Source organism: Dendrobates tinctorius, unplaced genomic scaffold (genome assembly GCF_039654945.1).
Source record: "Dendrobates tinctorius isolate UK_male_01 unplaced genomic scaffold, ASM3965494v1 ptg000183l, whole genome shotgun sequence".
Lineage (NCBI taxonomy): Eukaryota > Metazoa > Chordata > Amphibia > Anura > Dendrobatidae > Dendrobates > Dendrobates tinctorius.
Window position 1 is genome coordinate 342,250 of NW_027361850.1, and position 19,382 is coordinate 361,631.

A 19,382-nucleotide genomic window follows, 5' to 3' on the forward strand; every position below is an offset into this window, starting at 1 on the left:
CAGGCGTGAAAATAACAAACATTTTTTTTTCCACAAAAATGATATTTTTGCCCCAAAATTTTTATTTTCCTAAGGGCAACAGGAGAAATAGGACCCCAAAAGTTGTTTTGCAAATTGTCCTGAGTAGGCTGATACCCCATATGAGGGGGTAAAACACTGTTTGGGTGCATGGCAGAGCTTGGAAGGGAAGGAGCACCATTTGACTTTTTCAACACAGAATTGGCTGGAATTGAGATCAGATGCCATGTTGCGTTTGGAGAGCACCTGATGTGCGCAAATAGTGGAAACCCCCAATTCTAACCCTAACCCTAGCCCTAACCCTAGCCCTAACCCTAACCCTAGCCCTAACCCTAGCCCTAACCCTAGCCATAACCCTAGCCCTAACCCTAATGGGAAAATGGAAATAAATACATTTTTTTAATTTTATTATTTTTCCCTAACTAAGGGGGTGATAATGGGGGGTTTGATTTACTATTTATGGCGGTTTTTATGTTTGGCAGCTGTCGCACGCTAAAAGACGCTTTTTATTGTAAAAATATTTTTTGCATCACCACATATTGAGAGCTATAATTTTTCCATATTTTGACCCACCGAGTCATGTGAGGTCTTATTTTTTGCGGGACGAGTTGACGCTTTTATTGGTATCATGTTCGGGCATGTGACATTTTTTGATCGCTTTTTATTTCGTTTTTTGGGACGCAGAATTTACAAAAACCAGCGTTTCATGAATTTCTTTTGGGTGGTGCGTTTACGCCGTTCTGGGTGCGGTAAAATTTATAAGGCGGTTTTATTCTTCGGGTCAGTACTGTTACAGCGATACCTCATTTAGGTCTTTTTTTATGTTTTGGCGCTTTTATGCAATGAAAACAATTTTATATAAAAAATAATTATTTTTGCATCACTTTATTCTGCGAGCTATAACTTTTTTATTTTTTCGCTGATGATGCTGTATGGTGGCTCGTTTTTTGCGGGACAAGATGACGTTTTCAGCGGTACGATGGATATTTATATGCGTCTTTTTTATCGCGCGTTATTGCACTTTGTTCGGCGGTATGATAATAAATCATTATTTTTTGCTTCATTTTTTAATTTTATTTTTTAAGGGGTTCGCTTAAGGGGTTAACTATTGGGACAGTTTTATAGGGCCGGTCGTTACGGACGCGGCGATACCAAATATGTGTACTTTTATTGTTTTTTTTTTTTATTTCCAAAAAATGAATTTATTGGGGAATATTTTTTTTTTTTTTTTAATTTATTTGGCGATTTTTTTTAAAATTATTTTTACACTTTTTTTTATTTTTTTTTTACTTTATTACAATGTCCCAGGGGGGGACATCACTGTCCTGTGACAGATCGCTGATCTGTCACATCACAGATCACTGTGACAGATCAGCACTCTGTCACAGGCACTGCACAGGCTTCCTCATGCCTGCGCTTTGCAGGCACTGAGGAAGCCAGCTTCCTGCAGGCCCCCGGAGGTCCCCGTCGCCATCTTGGATCCGGGGACCTGCAGGAAAGGAGCCCCCCACAGCGGCGCTGCACATTGCGCTGCTGTGGGGGGCTCAGGGAAGCACGGAGGGAGCCCCCTCCCTGCCGATGCTTCCCTTTAACCCCCGGTACACCGCGATCGCGTTTGATCGCGGTGTGCAAGGGGTTAACGTTTCGGGGGCGGTCCGTGACCGCCCCTGACACATTGTGCCGGGTGTCAGCTATGATAATTAGCTGACACTCGGCCGCGATCAGCGGCGCTCACCACGTGGGCGCCGCTGATCGCGATGACGTAATATTCCGTCCATGGTAATTAGGTCCATGGTCACATGGACGGAATATTACGTCATTTGTAGGTAAGGGGTTAATTTGCAACTGACTCTGAATTGGTGAGATGACACTAGCTGCCATGATCTCTCCCATACACAGAGAGATGGATCCCTGCTCTTCATCCCTTTATTATGAAACATAGTGAAGCAGCAAAAAATAGGGGCAATTCTACAGCAGTACTAATATGTGTTGATGTGAATCAAGTTCTGGGGTGATCGGGTGAGATTAAGACTTGTTAGAAGGCCCAGCACAATCTTTCTGTGTCTCTCTTTTCTTGTTTTCTCACTCTGCTCCTGTTTCTTCTTCCTCTCTTCTCTCCATAAAAGTATAGTGGGCTTTGTAATCTGATAATACTTAATTTTGTCTGAACAAGATAGAGTTGAGTTGCTTTTCAGAATGGATAAAATGTTCAAGAAGCAAGGGTAAGGAGAAGTGGCTTATAAGTGGAGAATAAAGCAGAATGCTCTGATAAGATATATTACAAAGTTTCTTATGGTCGCATGATTTATGCAAAATTTGTTGAAAGTACAATTCCCTTGAAGATTAAGACCGGTTCCAAAAATATTCTGCTTTAGAACTGCACTCATTCATTTCAATATATTATAGGTCTGTAGTACTGAGCCGTACTGCAGTGTATGTGTCACCACAAAGCACAGTATTCTCTCCTGGAAGCATTGATTTTTGCAAAGAATGCTTCTCAAATAAAAAAAATATATTCTGTACAAATCTGACAGAAAAGAATTGTGGCACCCTTCATTTGATGTCCTATATGCCGAGCTCTTAGGAATAATAGCCCCACAGATCCTTCTACAGAACTCCACAGAGCCATACACACAAAGATCACACGTATGAGGCTTGGTGGGACATATTCACACTGAAGCAGAGTTATTGTTGTGCTACAACCAGTATTGGGTTCCTTTTCTTTATTACATTATTTCAGTATGTGCAGACAATGCTAAGATGTCTATAGTAATTAACAAACGCGAGGTTTCGTCGTGCATTTTTCTTTTCCCTTAATGTATTTCTTAGAAGGAATGACAATTTTTATAGCTTTGGCTGCAACATCTTGATATTGGTATTTTAATTCTCTTAGATTACTTAAATGCCTTAAAAAGATGTCAAGACAAAGAATGCCAAGATTTAATATACCAATTATTCGCTCTTAAATTGTGTAAAAGATACCAATGGGTGTTTCTCCCTTAAACTGATTTAGTGGTCGGCTTTAATTCTTCTGCAAGGCGTTCGAGCATAAATACTGCAGTCTGCATTGCAAAATAATAGTACAGACTAAGTTGACATACCAATTGGCAAAACGGCTAATACAGTGTTACTGAGTCATTACCATGATGCAGTCTCACATGAGACCGCTGAATGAGACATCCAGAGCAGAACAGAATAAAAGATTATGTCACAGTTTTGTACTTCTGAATGTTTAAAGAGTAAAAATACTTTTTTAAAATTTAGTAACCTTCAGGCATTAAAAAATTATGACTTTTTATAATATACTTCATTACCTTATTTTTCTCCCTTCTCTCCCAAACACCATGTGTTCATGCTAGTTCATGCACATTTGAAGCTTTCAACTGCTGCTCTGTTAAGATGAATGCGCTAGGTACAAAAAAAATCAGAGTAAAGGAATTTATTTCTCTGTGTAGAGGAGTGGGGAACAGAAAAGGTCAGACAGAGGCTTTACCTTACTCTGATTGTCTGCAAATGGTGTACCATCCTTGCTGAAGAGCAGTTGATAGCACCCTCTAAAGGAGCATGAACTGGTCATGTTAAAACAACACTGCACCAATGTGCTTTGGTAAGAAGGAAGGAAAATGAGGCAATGAAGTACATTACATTGTATTACACTCATGTATTTACACTGACAGTCATTCATCTAAATCAGTGGCCCCAACTTTTCTTACCTTGAGAGCCACATTCAGTTCTGAGAGATGATTGTGAGCCACAACTAGCGCACCCACCCTCCCTCTCTGTAGTGTCACCCAGAGCCCCGATTATCAGTATAACAGCCAAAGATTCCCCAATGGAAAGAACCTTGTGCCACTCTCCATTATAGGTAGCATACTTACATCCAGGGGTTCCCATCTTAAGGCCCCTTTACATTTAGCAATGCACCAGCGATCCTGACCATGATACGACCCGGTCAGGATTGCTGGTGCATCGCTAAATGGTCGCTAGTGAGCTGCCAAACAGGCAGACACACAAGCGATGTAGCGACGCAGCAGCGGTCGTTACTTACCTTTCAGACAAGGCGATCCTGACGTCCTCCCGCCCCCGTCCACACGTCGCTCGTCGGCGCCAGAAGGAAGCCCAGCATGAGGCGCCCGACGAGAAATAGACCCGGCCGATCTCGCGCGATCAGCGACAGACAGCGGGGGAGCCGGTCGGAGGTAAGTATCACACATAGCGATATTGCTAGCAATATCGCTGCTGCGTCACGAAATCGGTGACGCTTTAGCAATATTGCTAGTGATATCGCTATGAGTAAAGCCCCCCTTACCCCATTCTGAATTCTCAGATGAAGCACTCCCAACAAACTATCACATCCAGTTTCTACACCCCTATGACTAAAGGGCCTGTCACACTAAGCGATATCGCTAGCAATATCGCTATAACGTCACTGGTTTTTGTGACGTTATAGTGATATTGCTAGCGATATTTCTATGTCTGATTCTTACCTCTCACCGCTCCCCCGCTGGTTATCGCTGATCGCGCGAGAACGTCCTGGACCGTTTCTCGCCGTCAGCTTCCTGCTGGGGCTTCCTGTTGTGGAGACGAGCGACATGTGGACGCGGGCGGGAGGACGTCAGGATCGCCTCGTCTGACAGGTAAGTAGCGACCCCCGACCCCTGCGATGTCGCTGGTGAGATCTGCCTGTGTGGCAGCTCACTAGCGACCACTTAGTGATGCACCAGCGATCCTGACTGCGTCATATCGCTGGTCGGGATCGCTGGTGCACCGCTAAGTGTGACAGTACCTTTATGATAACATCTTATCTCCAATTTACCATATTTATTGTCACAATTTCACCCCTCGCTGTGTCTTGAACGCAGTGAGTGACAGATCAGTCATCCGGTCTGATGCAGGGGCATGCTAAGCTGTCTGTGTTTTCATTGACAGCTCAGCTGTCCAATCTGAGATTGGGAGTTGCTGAGCCTCTGCCAGGTGTTCTCAGTTCCAAATTCTTGCTCAGCTACTTAACTTGAATGGCAGTCCCAGATAGCTGTCAGTCATAGCTTTAGATCAGTGTGGTTAGCTTCTCTGTACCTTGTGCTTTGCTTAGATCTATTGCTGCCAGACCTTGGACCTTGTTCTGACTATCCGTTTGCTTAGTCCCTTTGCCTTGATATGCTATCTTCCTGGTATTGTGACCTCGGACCATTACCTGACTATGCCTCTTTTCTCACTGTTTATAACATGCCTTCCTGGCTCTTGGCCTCAGACAGCTTGATTTCTTCGACACTCAGCTAGTCCATGAGACGTGAGTCAGGATCACATTTATCCCCCACACCTGAAAATGCACACCCAGAAGTGCTTGTCTGTGCAGGGCAACTCACAAAAGTCAGCATTTGGAGACCTTCACTACATAGCTTTTTCTTAGAGCCACACATCATGGGCCTATGAGCCACATGAGGCTCCTGAACCACAGATTGGGGACCGCTAATCTAAATGGTCATCATGAGGTACTGTATTTGTGACTTCAAGTCGAAAAATTATCTGGCCAACCCCTTTAAAATCCCTTATATCAAAAACCCTACTTTTACAAAAAATTAGAGTTACATGTTTAAAAGGAAAAGAGTGGGAAAAGAACAGGCTGACTTACAGAAGCAGTCCTCCTCTTCTTTGAATTTACATGCAGGCAATATTATTAATTACTTTTATGCCATATGCTAAAACAGATAGAAATCCCTTGGATTCTTCATTGTAAATTCCAAACTAAAGTTTTCTTAATTATAAAAAGACAGATGTGTTATTGTGGTAGAAGTGTACGCAGAGGATCTGTCATCCTCCAAGGGCCAACCACACAACAGGGCCTTCGCAGCCTGTCCTACGTCGTCACATGTAGACTTGATGAACATCATCTTATTTCACAATTACTAGAGAAGATTTTAGCTTGTGTCAAAGTGGAAACAATTATTAATATAATCTCGTTTAACCCTTTCATGGCTGGGAAATTTTCTTTTTTTGCGAGTTAGTTTTTTCCGCCACAATAATTTTTATTTTTCCATCGACATACCAGTTTGTGTACCTGTTTTTTATTGCATTGTTTGGGGGAGGTATGACATTAAAAAAAGTCAATTTTATTTAGTTTTAGGTTTATGGCATTTACTCTATGGATTAAATAGATGGAATTCTTACAAATGTGATGAATTCAAATGTGTTTATTTTTTATATTTTAGTTTTTAGTTTTTACACTGGAAATAGGGAGTAATTTGAGTTATTTACTTAAAACATTTTTTACTCCATTTTTTAATTCCCCATATGGAAATCTGCAGTCATTTCATCATCTGTTCTACATACTGCAATTCCACAGTATTGCAGTATATATGGAATATGATGGTCTCCTATGGAGCCCAGCTTGTGACTTAACTTTATAGGATTACTAAGGTTTCTGTGAAGGGGACTTTCAACAGGTCCTTGACTGCCATGTCAACCTGTCAGCAACCTGCGATCACATTGCAAGGAAGGGATGAGTGCTTGAAATGGTGCAATACCCAAAGATGGACTGCGGTATTTAAAGATTTAAGCAGCAGTAATTGGAGCCAGCTCCAGTTGCTGCTGTTAAAGGTTGATGTTTGCTGCATAACACAGCCACCATACGTGAAGTGGGTTCAGCTCCTGTGTCCACTTGGTACACTGTCACCGGATGTGTGACATACATGTCTCATAAAGGGTTTAATAAAACATTATCAAATTATAAACAATAGGCATATATGGCACTGTTGCATTAATAAATTGCACACCTTTTCCTTCAAACTCTTAGGCCATTCAATTCTCTCTGATGCGATTTTATTGCTGACAGAGAAAAATAGAAAAATAGTGTAATGGAGTAATTTATGAGTCAAGGAATAAAAAACAACTTACCTCATATCACGTTTCAAAAGATTTTTTTTTATTTTTTTTTCTCCTTTTTAAACAAATTCTAGGCATTTTTAAAACCCAGTGCCACCTGACCCCCTTTCTCCATGCCCTTCAGTTCAGTAATCTGAGCAAGGAGTAAAATAGGCCAGAACAGTCCAGTCTGGTTGACCTTTGGAGATGTCCATCAAGCAAGGTAATGCCCATCATCCCTGCCTGAATATGGCGGGAGGCAGAGGAGAGGGGGAGGCAATAAAACTGGAAGAAAGTGGTCACTTGACAAGCAATGTCCAGTAAGCAGGACAGAGGAAGTTGTGTGACAGAACAACATATGTGTGTTTAGAAAGAGAATCAACAGCATCTTGCTGCCTGGGACTTCCTTACAAGAAAGTGTAAAAGTGATCCTGGATGTACAATCCTGAAGTCAGAGAGATGCATCTCCCGAGAGTTGCTTAGTCCATGTGTTGACCATCTCTGTTCCTTTTGATCACGTCATTACTGCTGACTTACTTGTCTCATTTGGCATAGATTCAAGTACATTTCCAGTGAGTACTCCATTAGCCAAGTGTAATCCTCTGTGGGCTGAAACTGAACACACCTTGTCATTGTTTCTGTGATGTGTCAGGATAGTCAACTGGAGTCCAAGAGGTTAATAAAATTAATAGATAAAAGGGGAGATTGCCTTATACTTCAGTCTGATAATCCCCATCTGACATATCCATAGATACACGTGGAGCCTGATCCCAATCCACACAACGCAAGCCTAGGCGGTCATGGATTTGAGAAGAACGTACTCTGTAGCTATCCCAAACCTTTTGATGAGGGCCAGCAGGACTTGTCTTCTCCTAAGAAATAAATGCCACACATTAAGAGAGATGTCATTATACATTATGCGGATACTGTGTATACTGTATACATACACACACACAAGCGTATATATATACCACATTTATGTATGTGAGTATACAGTGGGGGAACAAAGTATTTAGTCAGCTACCAATTGTGCAAGTTCTCCCACTTAAAAAGATGAGAGAGGCCTGTAATTGACATCATAGGTCGACCATAACTATGAAAGTCAAAATGAGAAAACAAATCCAGAAAATCACCTTGTCTGATTTGGCAAGATTTATTTAGCAAATTATGGTGGAAAATAACTATTTGGTCACCTAAAAACAAGCAAGATTTCTGGCTCTCACAGACCTGTAACTTCTTCTTTAAGAGGCTCCTCTGTCCTCCACTCATTCCCTGTAGTAATGGCACCTGTTTGAACTTGTTATCAGTATAAAAGACACCTGTCCACAACCTCAAACAGTCACACTCCAAAATCCACTATGGTGAAGACCAAAGAGCTGTCGAAGGACACCAGAAACAAAATTGTAGTGCTGCACCAGGTTGGGAAGACTGAACCTGTAATAGGCAAGCAGCTTGGTGTGATGAAATCAACTGTGGGAGCAATGATAAGAAAATGGAAAACATACAAGACCACTGATAATCTCCCGTGATCTAGGGCTCACACAAGATCTCACCCCATGGGGTCAAAATGATCACAAAAACGGTGAGTAAAAAACCCAGAGCCATAAGGGGGACCAAGTGAATGACCTGCATAGAGCTTGGACCACCGTAACAAAGGTTACCATCAGTAACACACCATGCTGCCAGGGACTCAGAACCTGCAGTGCCAGACGTGTCACTCTGCTTAATCCAGTACATGTCCGGGCCCATCTGAAGTTTGCTAGAGAGCATTTGGATTATCCAGAAGAGCATTGGGAGAATGTTATATGGTCTGATGAAACCAAAGTAGAACTGTTTGGTAGAAACAAAACTCGTTTTTGGAGGAGACAGAATGCTGAGTTGCATCCAAAGAACACCATACCTACTGTAAAGAATGGGGGTGGCAACATCATGCTCTGGGGCTGTTTCTCTGCAAAGGGACCAGGACGACTGATCCGTGTACATGAAAGAATAAATAGGGTCATGTATCGTGAGATTTTGAGTGCAAACCTCTTCCATCAACAAGGGCATTGAAGATGAAACATGGATGGGTCTTTCAGCATGTTAATGATCCCAAGCACACCGCCAGGGTAACGAAGGAGTGGCTTCGTAAGAAGCATATGAAGGTCCTGCAGTGTCCTAGTCTGTCTCCAGATCTCAACCCCATATAAAACCTTTGGAGGGATTTGAAAGACCGTGTTGCCCAGTGATAGGCCAAAAACATCACTGCTCTAGAGGAGATGAGCATGGAGGAATGGGCCAAGATACCACCAACAGTGTGTGCCAACCTTGTGAAGACTTACAGAAAACGTTTGACCTCTGTTATTGCCAACAAAGGATATATAACAAAATATTGAGATTACCTTTTGTTAATGACCAAATACTTATTTTCCACCATAATTTGCAAAATATATCTTGCCTAATCAGACAAGGAGATTTTCTGGATTTATTTTCTCATTTTTACTCTCATAGTTGTGGTCTACCTATGATGTCAATTACAGGCCTTTCTCATCTTTTTAAGTGGTAGAACTTGCACAATTGGAGGCTGACTAAATACTTTTTTTCCCCACTGTATACTGTAGAGCAACACGGGTGTCATAGTCCTCAATAGTCCTAATTACTGTATACTGTTCATTAATTTAATTGAAGTAAATGAAAAATGTCCCACTTATAAAAATGACTGATTGATCTCACAGGTATATTCCAACACACATCAATAATGCAACCTTCCAAGAGTAGAGTATTTGCAGTGGATGATCATCTTAAACACACCCATGTACTTGGATATGTATTACACACGCTATGGGTGAATGAGTAAGATGGATGCACCTAATGCAATAAATACATTTCTATGAAGACACTAGAAGTTGAATCGATGACTCAATAGATGAATTTGAAGATAAATAGAACTGTAAGGAAATCAATGAATGAAACTACTTTCCAAATAAATGCACTTGACCTTAGGAAATTGACAGGTCAATTTGACTGTAAATAACTGAATGATGGCGTCATTGTCCAATGACATCAATGGATGAAGCTAATTCAAAGAACATTGTATCTCGCTACGATGACAGTGCGTCTGTTAGACATGTTGAAAACCATACAATCGCTCTCTCACGTAGCATCAATATATATATGTAAAGCAGGAGACTAATAAGGTTAAAAAGGAACTTAAGGCTGTGTGCACACGCTGCGGATTAGGTGCGGATTCATCTGCGCGGATTTTGTAAAATCCGCAGGTGAAACCGCAGGTCAAAATACCTGTGGTTTTACCTGCGGATTGCTCTGTGGTTTTGCCCTGCGGTTTTTCATCTCCTCAATGGAGGAGATGGCAAACCGCAGGGGAATCCGCAGAAAGAATTGACATGTCAATTCTTTCTGTGGATTGAAAACCGCAGATAATCCGTGCGGAAAATTCTGCACCGTCTGCATTGCAGTTTTTGATTCCCATAGAGAATCATGGTACTGTACACCGCAGCAAAAACTGCTGCGGACCCGCAGCGGCCAAAACCGCTGCGGAACCGCAGCAAAATCCGCAGCGTGTGCACACAGCCTTAGACAAAGACAGGTCAGTCCAAGGTTATGTTCACACCTAGCGTTTTTACCGTGACACTACTACGGCATTCTCACACCATTTTTACACATTTTTTTTTAATTCATGTTCTTTGTCTTCAGTACATGTTTAATAATGTTAGATTCATTTATCAAAAAGGGTGAAAAAACACTGGAAAAAATGCTAAAAAAATTGACATGTTGCACGTTTAGAAAACGCTGCAGTTCTCAAATATGGCCAGGAAATAAAAAGCAGGGTGTGCAAGAGAATTCTGAAATCTCATAGCTTTCGCTGGTACTGTAAAAAGCAGATTTTATTTTGTCTAAAAATAGCAGTAAAAAAACGCTGCATGTAAACATAGCCTAAGTGGGGATTCCGATAACTTTTCACCTAACATCCACACGTTAACATAAAAGAAAATCTAACCTTCAGTAAAACATATGAATGATATTGAAAGCCATAAAAGTATGTACAAAAATACATCTAAATAACCATAAAAAGATTAAAAACAGTTTATCTGATAATTTTTACAGATCTAAAGAACTACAGAAAACCTCTAATTGATTTGTGTTTTAATATAGGACACATACCTATTCACATTCTACTGATATTATTTTTTGAATATGTAATATGTAACCTCCTCATTAAAACTTCATGCAGGCAAATTTCAGATACAAAATACCTTGTGGAATATGAGGGCAGTAGATCATTTCATAGTGGGTCTTCTATAATTGCTCTTTTTTGTAATTAAAGTAATCTCTGATTTGCATTAATATTTTATTATCTTCATGAGACAGAAATTATACTAAACCACCAGCTGGAGCACAACGCCGTAATTCTTCAGGTTTTGCACACACAAAATGTGTTGAAGGCTGCCTTTTTCTCAAGGAGTTACTATATCCCACATTAGAGCCTGTTTGGCTGGTATAATACGAATGATTGATCTACATTTCCCGTAGGACTGAATTTTGCTGTTCCAACAACTTGCAGATTAACACTAGAATAGGTATCAAGTTGACTTTCAAATCAATCAACCGCAATGACAACTTCTAGTAATTAAGCGTCTCCCTGTATTGTAGAAGAAACATTGATCATCTACCATATTGTGTCACCAGCCGTTGTATTCTCTACATATAGGTAAACTAAAGATCTCTACAAGCCCTTAAAGGGAATCTGTCAGCAGGTTTTTGCTACCTGATCTGTGAGCAGCATAATGAAGGGAAAAACACTAATTTCAGTGATGTATCACTTACGGTACTTTACTGGGTGCAGCAGTTGTGATACAATCAGAGTTTTCTCTGCTTTAGATGTAGCAGAGCTTATAAAGCTAACTCCGCCCACGATACTGATTAGCAGCTTTCTATGTACATTACATAGTGACAGCAAGCTGATAATCAGTAAAGAAGGAATGGTTGGACTAGAAGGTACATGGGCAGCTAGTCCAGCAGTGATAATTTCCTGCTGCTAAAACACTGATAGTATGACACATCACTGAGATCAGTGTATCGACACCTAACTCATGGTGTTCTCAGAGGAGTACATAACAAAAATTTGCTGACAAATTCCCTTTAAAACTAGAAATATGCTTAGCAATTAGGATGTAATGGGCATATCGCATATTTGTCTTTAATTTTTGGCCAATATTAATTCTCACATTTGCAATATTACAATTACCAGTAAAAGTACCGCTATTACAATATTACTCACGCTAGCTGAGGTTCTTTCCACTGCTCCTCCTGAGGATATACTCCAACGTTTATCTCTCTGCATCATACAAGAAGGGTAGGAACAAAGTCAGGGATAAGAGAAAGAAAAGATACTGGGTCGAGCACTCTGACATCTACAATACTAGCATCACCTATGCAACAGTACTAGAGATGAGCTAATCTCCAGAAATTCAGCTCAGGCAGGCTTACTCCATTCAGTTGATACATTTGATTTGGTCCGAATAAAATCAGTCTGAATCGAAAATGCATGGAAAAGATGATTATTATGTTTTAAGGTCTCTACCGACCCTAAAGCATAAGGAACAAAGGAGAAGGAAGGGGTTAAGAAAAAGTACACAGAAAGCTATCAATCAGTGGTGTGGGTGGTGTTATATACGGCTTAGCATTTGGAGCACTGCTATAGCTGCAGCAGAGAAAAATGATTTTATCACAACTGTGCAGTGTGTCAGAGAAGAAAAAAAGAGAGTGAAAGTTCCAGACTGTCATACAGGTTTGTGTGATAAGGAGGAGATCCAGATACAAAATGGAGCAAGCCAGCAACTGGATTTAAGAAGTGGTAGAAAGATCTGGAGATAGCGGCAGAAGGGAGGCCATGGTGCCCTGTGTGAGGAAGAAGTAGTAGACTGAGGAGTTCATCCTCTGGAGCACAGGGCCAGAGATCTGAAGGAGACAGCCATGTGATAGTGGGGACCCTGAGACGGCGTAGTGGAATAAAGGAACTGAAGGTCAGGTGTATCGGGCAGACTTGGGAGCATTGATGTAGAAATAATAATGGGGATTGCCAGGTGGAGACACAAGTGCTGCATGGGAGTGCTCCCTTTTGTTACCAGAGGTTTAGACATTAATGACTGTGTTGAGTTATTTAGAGGGAACACCAAATTTACACTGTTATACAAGCTGTACACTGACTACAGTACATTGTATCAAAGTGTCATATCTTCAGTATCGTCCCATGAAAAAATATTGACAAAAATGTGAGGGGTGTACTCAATTTTGTAATATACTGTATATATTAGGAAGTTCCACAAAATCTTGTCCCTTGATTAACCTTCAGTTTATGTTGCAAAGAAAAGAATGCGTGCTTATTCCAATGGAGCAGGCCACTTTAGTCCCTAATTCATCAAAAAATGAATTAATATTGTGGATATTCTTCCATATCCACTGCATGTTGTACAACTGGGTTCCTTCCTATGGGCAATAGGAATTTCCACACTCTTTGGATTGATTCCTTGACAGCCCAGTGATTCCTGCACCTCATATACTGGTACAATTGGATATTTTGCATTTTTTTGTCCAAGAAGGACACGCCACACACACCTTGTTTCTTAGCCTGACAAAGCGTACATTACCCAAAATGTTGCTATACTTTGCTCTGTAGTGTAATAACTTTTTAGAAATGATGGTAGAAAATTAAAAGCATTCAAAAATTTTTTTGTTTTAGTGCCTATTTTTAGCATGCTTTTCCCTTACACAATATCAATTTTCTACCTTTGATAAATGTGTTTGATAAAGTGGCAACGTACTTTAAAGAGTATTACTATCCTATAAAGTGATTCCATATTGGTAGCACACTTTAATTGTTGGGGTTAGGGCTCTTCGATTCTGATGGTAAACACGTTGCAAAGCGGGTGTAGTGCTGTGTCACCTTCACTCTTTGTCTCTGCTCAGTGGCCCTTTAGGCAACCAGCTGTGCAGGGAAATACAGCATGGCTATTCACTATTCAGGAAAATCGTCACTGCAGCTCCTTCGTTCTCAGGACTGGTGGGGTCCAGAGTTCAGACCCCCACCATTCATAAAGTTATCGGTGGGGATCTGAACAATAGGTCTCTGGGAAATGTCATAACTGAGATGGTGCTACCTATTTAAACTCACGTTTCACTGAAGTCAAAATGAAATGAAAAGCTCAATAATATTGTTCAAGTTACGTAGAACAGACAGATTGTTAGCGCACCTTTGCACTGGCATCCCGGTACCTTTCCAGTGTGTGGAACTTGCGGTTCAGTTCATGATAAAGCTCTGAGTGTCTCTTTCTTGTGTGCATCACTTTCTGCAAAAAGTCAACTATAGCATTAACACATTGCCACCCAAACCTACCAGCTCTCGTTATCATGATGGTGTATATTTAATGAAAATTATCATGCAGTGCAGATCCCAGTGCTACCATACAGACATGGGATTGAGTGCAGGGAAAGGTTCTCACCTCAAAGTCCAAATCTGAGTATCTCAATCTCTTCCGCTGAGGGAGAAACACAGGGACAGGTTGGTGTGGTTTCTATGTGAGGAGGAAAAGAAAAAGGGAGGAAGGGAGGAAGATGGATTGAGAGAAAGGAGAAAGGTGTCCACACAAACACTGAGACAGAGAAGTGCAACATGGAAGGACCTTAATTGGAACAACAGTAAAAGGGAAAAGGTTTTTAACAAAAAACAATAGGGGAATGACAATGAAACGTGATATGGGAAAAAGGGCAATGGTGGGAAAAGGGATCTTTTCGAGACAGAATTGACATAAACAAGGCACGCAAGAAAAGCAGACAAAACCTTTAAGATTTCTTCTACCTCTCACCTCAAGAGATCCAGCACTCAGAGATGCACCAGGCACCGTGCGGGGCATTGTACGACTCCGCTCATTCATCTCTGATGCCAGGATCTGCCGGACAGAGGGTGGTTGTTTAAATGGTAATCCATATTGATGCTGTGCTGGAACATAGGGCGGGGTGAGATTGACATTTATGTGGTCCACTGATAGGAAGTTAGGGTAACTATCCGTGTCACTTTGCTGACGCCCTTTTCCAAATTCGGAAAGCTTCATGTTGAGTTTTCCTTGGTCCCGATTAAAAGGTTTGAGACTCAAAGTCCGTCTGGGGAGAACCATATATTCACTTTCCAGTGATGGCTCCTGAGGAGCATCCCCAAAGTCTAAAGGCCACAAATTTCCCTCTGGACACAAATAAAGTGGACCACGTTCCAAATTAATCTCTTTTTTTGGAAGTGGTTCATTAAGCTCATTCACTTGATTGTGGGTGATTTTGGGCACCTGCAGAAGAATGCCTCCAGGGGAGGAGTGGTTCCCAGGAAGGTGGGAGAAGCTGAGCCCATCAACACCTTTGTGCAGCTTTAAGTCATCCTCGTCATCTAAAGATATTCTGGATAGAGCTCCAGTCACACTAGAAGGGTGGCATGTATTTAGTTCTTTGAAGAGAACTGAAACAAATGGATAAAAACATCAGTGACTGATAACAAATCTAAAGAATCATCTTGAGATGTCATCTACAAGTATTGCCCAATGGTTTATTGTTAAGTCGATCACTATTGAAGAATATCCATTGAAATACAGTATATTCTTGAATGTTGTGAATTATCACATAAATTTATGTGAAGAGTACAATATTTGGTCCAATGATTTACATTTTTAATTAAAGAAGGCAGATGATCACTGCAAAAGGGTTACCTGGTGAAACCACCAGATGTTCTGTGGTGGAAAATGAATCTGAGCATTTGACAGTTTTCTACTGATCACTTTTCAGCTGTGGTTTTCTATAGTGAAAGAACTGCTGAGTATAGTTTGATCAATAAAGTTTGGACAGTTCCTAAGCGTTTATTCTGCCACTTTTTTTTCAGCTTTATCCTTGAATCACTGCCAAAAATCTCTACGACAGATAACATTTGCCAAACATTTGTCAGATCCAATTAATTTTAATAGATGTTCATTGAACTTCATTGGGTTAAACAGAGAGTGGAATATACAAGAAGAAATGTGAATTAAAAGCTCATAACAGACCAAACAGATTCCTAAGTTTAGTCTTTTAGCTAAAAGGAATTTGACATTGTCACCATTTCATACACTGTCACGTGGTACTAATGTGGACAGATAGCAGACACATTTGGTGCTTACCAGTTTCTCCATGTGCTGTGTACCACGATCCTTTCTCATCGGACTGACAAGCTAGGTCCACATCCTTTTCAAAATCCGTCTATATAAGTAGGAATAAAACATTAGGACATTAAGTCAGGAAGAACGGGCAACAATACATCACTTTAACACTATGAATAACTGTTTGTACCACGTAACTAATTTATTCAAGAGATACTGTACATACTAGTCTATACAGTAAGTATTAAAGGTTCTCCCCCTGCAACTTGATAGCACAACCTTCCACACAAACTGCACTGCTCTCCTGTCGACAAAATGGCTGTTCATGAAAGAGAATGTGACCAAACATGTCCATCACCCTTCATTAATTGAAAAACACAATATGGGAAGGTGTTGTTAAATTGGAGGATAACGGACAGGTCTGGTCACATGCTCCCCCATCAGCAGCCATTGTGTGGATAGGAGAACTGTGCAATCTATGAAGAAAGCTGTACTGAAAATTGCAAGAGAAGAACCTATAAGAGATAAAGTGTGGCCAACGCTTAACCCCTTCACCACAAAGCCTGTTTTCACCTTCCTGACCAGACCAATTTTTACAATTCTGACCACTGTCACTTTACGAGGTAATAACTCTGGAACGTTTTAACGGATCCCGGCGATATCGCAATTTAAATCAGAGAGTCATATCTCACAAAATACGGTAGTTAATAAATAACATTTCCCACATGTCTACTTTACATCAGCACAATATTGGAAACATATTTTTTTGTTAGGAAGTTACAAGGGTTAAAAGTTGACCAGCGATTTCTCATTTTTACAACAAAATTTGCAAAACCACTTTTTTAGGGACCACCTCACATTTGAAGTGACTTTGAAGAGCCTATATGACAGACAATACCCAAAAATGACACCATTTTAAAAACTGCACCCTTCAAGGTACTCAAAACCACATTCAAGAAGTTTATTAACCCTTCAGGTGTTTCACAGGAATTTTTGAAATGTGGAAGGAAAAAATAAACATTTACTTTTCTTTCACAAAAATTTTCCTTTAGACCTAATTTTTTTTTTTACTTTTGCAAGGGTAACAGGAAGAAATGGACCATACATTTTGTTGTGCAATTTCTCCTGAGCATGCCGTTACCCCATATGTGGAAAAAATCTAATGTTTGGGCACAGGGCAGTGCTCAGAAGGAAAGAAGCGCCATTTCACTTTTTGAATGTAAAATTTGCTGGAATAATTAGCGGACGCCATCTCACGTTTGGAGAGCCCCTGATGTGCCAAAACAGTGGAAACCCCCCACAAGTGACACCATTTTTGAAACTTGACTCCTTGAGGAACCTATCTAGATGTGTATTGAGTACCTTGAACCCCCAGGTGCTTCACAGACAATTAAAACGTTAAGCCGTGAAAATAAAAAAAATCACATTTTTCACAGAAAAATCTATTCTAGCTCCAATTATTGCATTTTCCTAAGGGTAACAAGAGAAATTGCTCCATACAATTTGTTGAGCAATTTCTCCTGTGGAGGAAAACAACTATTTGGGTACACGGCAGGACCTGGAAGGGAAGGAGCGCCATTTGACTTTTTTAATGTAAATTATGCTGGAATAATTACCGGTTGCATTGTCGTGTTGGAGAGCCCCTGATGTGCCTAAACAGTGGAAACCCCCCACAAGTGACACCATTTTGGAAACTAGACCCATTATGGAACTTATCTACATGTGTATTGAGAACCTTGCACCCACAAGTGCTTCACAAAAGTTTATAGCGTTAAGCCGTGAAAATAAAAAAAATCACACTTTTCACAGACAAATCTTGTTTAGCTCCAAATTTTGCAATTTCATAAGGGTAACAAGATAAATTGCTCCATACAATTTGTTGTGCAATTTCTCCAGAGTACGCCAATACCCAATATGTGGAGGAAAACATCTGTTTGGGTACACGGCAGGGCTTGGAAGGGAAGGAGCACCATTTGACTTTTTTAATGTAAAATATGCTGTAATAATTGGCGGTTGCCATGTCCCATTTGGAGAGCCCCTGATGTGCCTAAACAGTGGAAACCCCCCACTAGTGACACCATTTTGGAAACTAGACCCCTTATGGAACTTATCTATATGTGTATTAAGCACCTTGAACCCACAGATATTTCACAGACGGTTATAACGTAGAGCCGTGGAAATAAGAAAATCACATTTTTCACAAATAAATCTTTTTAGCTCCATATTTTGCATTTTCATAAGGGTAACAGGAGAAATTGCTTCATACAATTTGTTGTTCAATTTCTCCTGCGTACACCGATACCCCACATGTGGGGGAATACTATTGTTTGAATGCAAAATTTGATGGAATAATTAGCAGACGCCATGTCGCATTTGAAGAACCCCTGATGTGCCTAAATAGTGGAAACCCCCCACAAATCATTTTGGAAACTAGACTTCTTTGTGAACTTATCTAGATGTGTATTGAGCACCTTGAATCCTCAGGTGCGTCACAGAAGTTTATAACGGTAAGCCGTTAAATTAAAAAACATCACATTTTTCCCACAAAAATCTTTTTTAACTACAAATTTTGTATTTTCACAAGGGTAAAAGGAGAAAATGGACCCCAAAGTTTGTTGTGCAATTTCTCCTGAGTTCACCGATATGCCATATGTGGTTGAAAACTACTTTTGAGGCACAGTGCAAAGCTCAGAATGGAAGTAGCGCAATATTACAGTGCAGATTTTGCTGCACTTGTTTGAGGGTGCCATGTTACATTGGTAGAGCCGCTGAGGTGCCAGAACAGCAGAACCCCCCATAAGTGACTCCAGTTTACCAATTTAACCTCTCAATTAATTCTGCAGTGATTATATTGACACCACAGGTGTGTCACAAACTTTTATACTATTGGGCAGTGAAGAAAAAATAATTTACAGTATTACCACCAAGATTGTGTGTTAGCTTCAAGTTTTACATTTTCATACTGGGAAATGGGGAAAAATGGCACCAGAATTTGTTCCACAATTTTTGCTGAGTGTAGAAATACACTATATGTGGCTGTAAATTACTAGTTTTACAGAGTGACTCGGGAAGGACGGAGCGCTATTTATCTCCTGGAGCGCTGATTTTCCTAGACTAGTTTGCGGATTCTATATAAAGAGCCCCTAAGTGCTAGAAAAGCAGAATCCCCCCTCAAGTGACTCCATTAAAACCCTTTCTGAATTTATCTACAGATGTAGTGACAATTTTGACTCCCATGTGTGTTTTCCAGAAACAGCAGTGGATGTTGCTGAGTGAAAATTGCAAACTGCCGTTGTAGTGACCAGTACACTGTAGTGACCAGTATGTTGCAAT

At 40.5% G+C, this 19,382-nt stretch overlaps 1 protein-coding gene across 4 annotated transcripts in view; it reads right to left on the reverse strand.

Annotated features, from left to right (window-relative positions):
- Positions 1–6,918: 6,918 nt before the first annotated feature.
- The window catches only part of ADGRB2 (adhesion G protein-coupled receptor B2), a 682,656-nt gene continuing 670,192 nt past the window's right edge, over positions 6,919–19,382 (reverse strand). For 3 of the 4 annotated variants that reach the window (XM_073551949.1, XM_073551948.1, XM_073551946.1), the window contains 6 exons: positions 16,071–16,149; positions 14,742–15,379; positions 14,379–14,450; positions 14,130–14,225; positions 12,158–12,214; positions 6,919–7,751 (listed from right to left, as the gene is read on the reverse strand). In XM_073551949.1, the coding sequence (XP_073408050.1) occupies positions 7,590–7,751; positions 12,158–12,214; positions 14,130–14,225; positions 14,379–14,450; positions 14,742–15,379; positions 16,071–16,149 (1,104 nt within the window). In that variant the 3' untranslated portion in view covers positions 6,919–7,589. The remainder of the gene's footprint in view (positions 7,752–12,157; positions 12,215–14,129; positions 14,226–14,378; positions 14,451–14,741; positions 15,380–16,070; positions 16,150–19,382) is intronic. The other variant, XM_073551947.1, reaches the window with a different exon arrangement.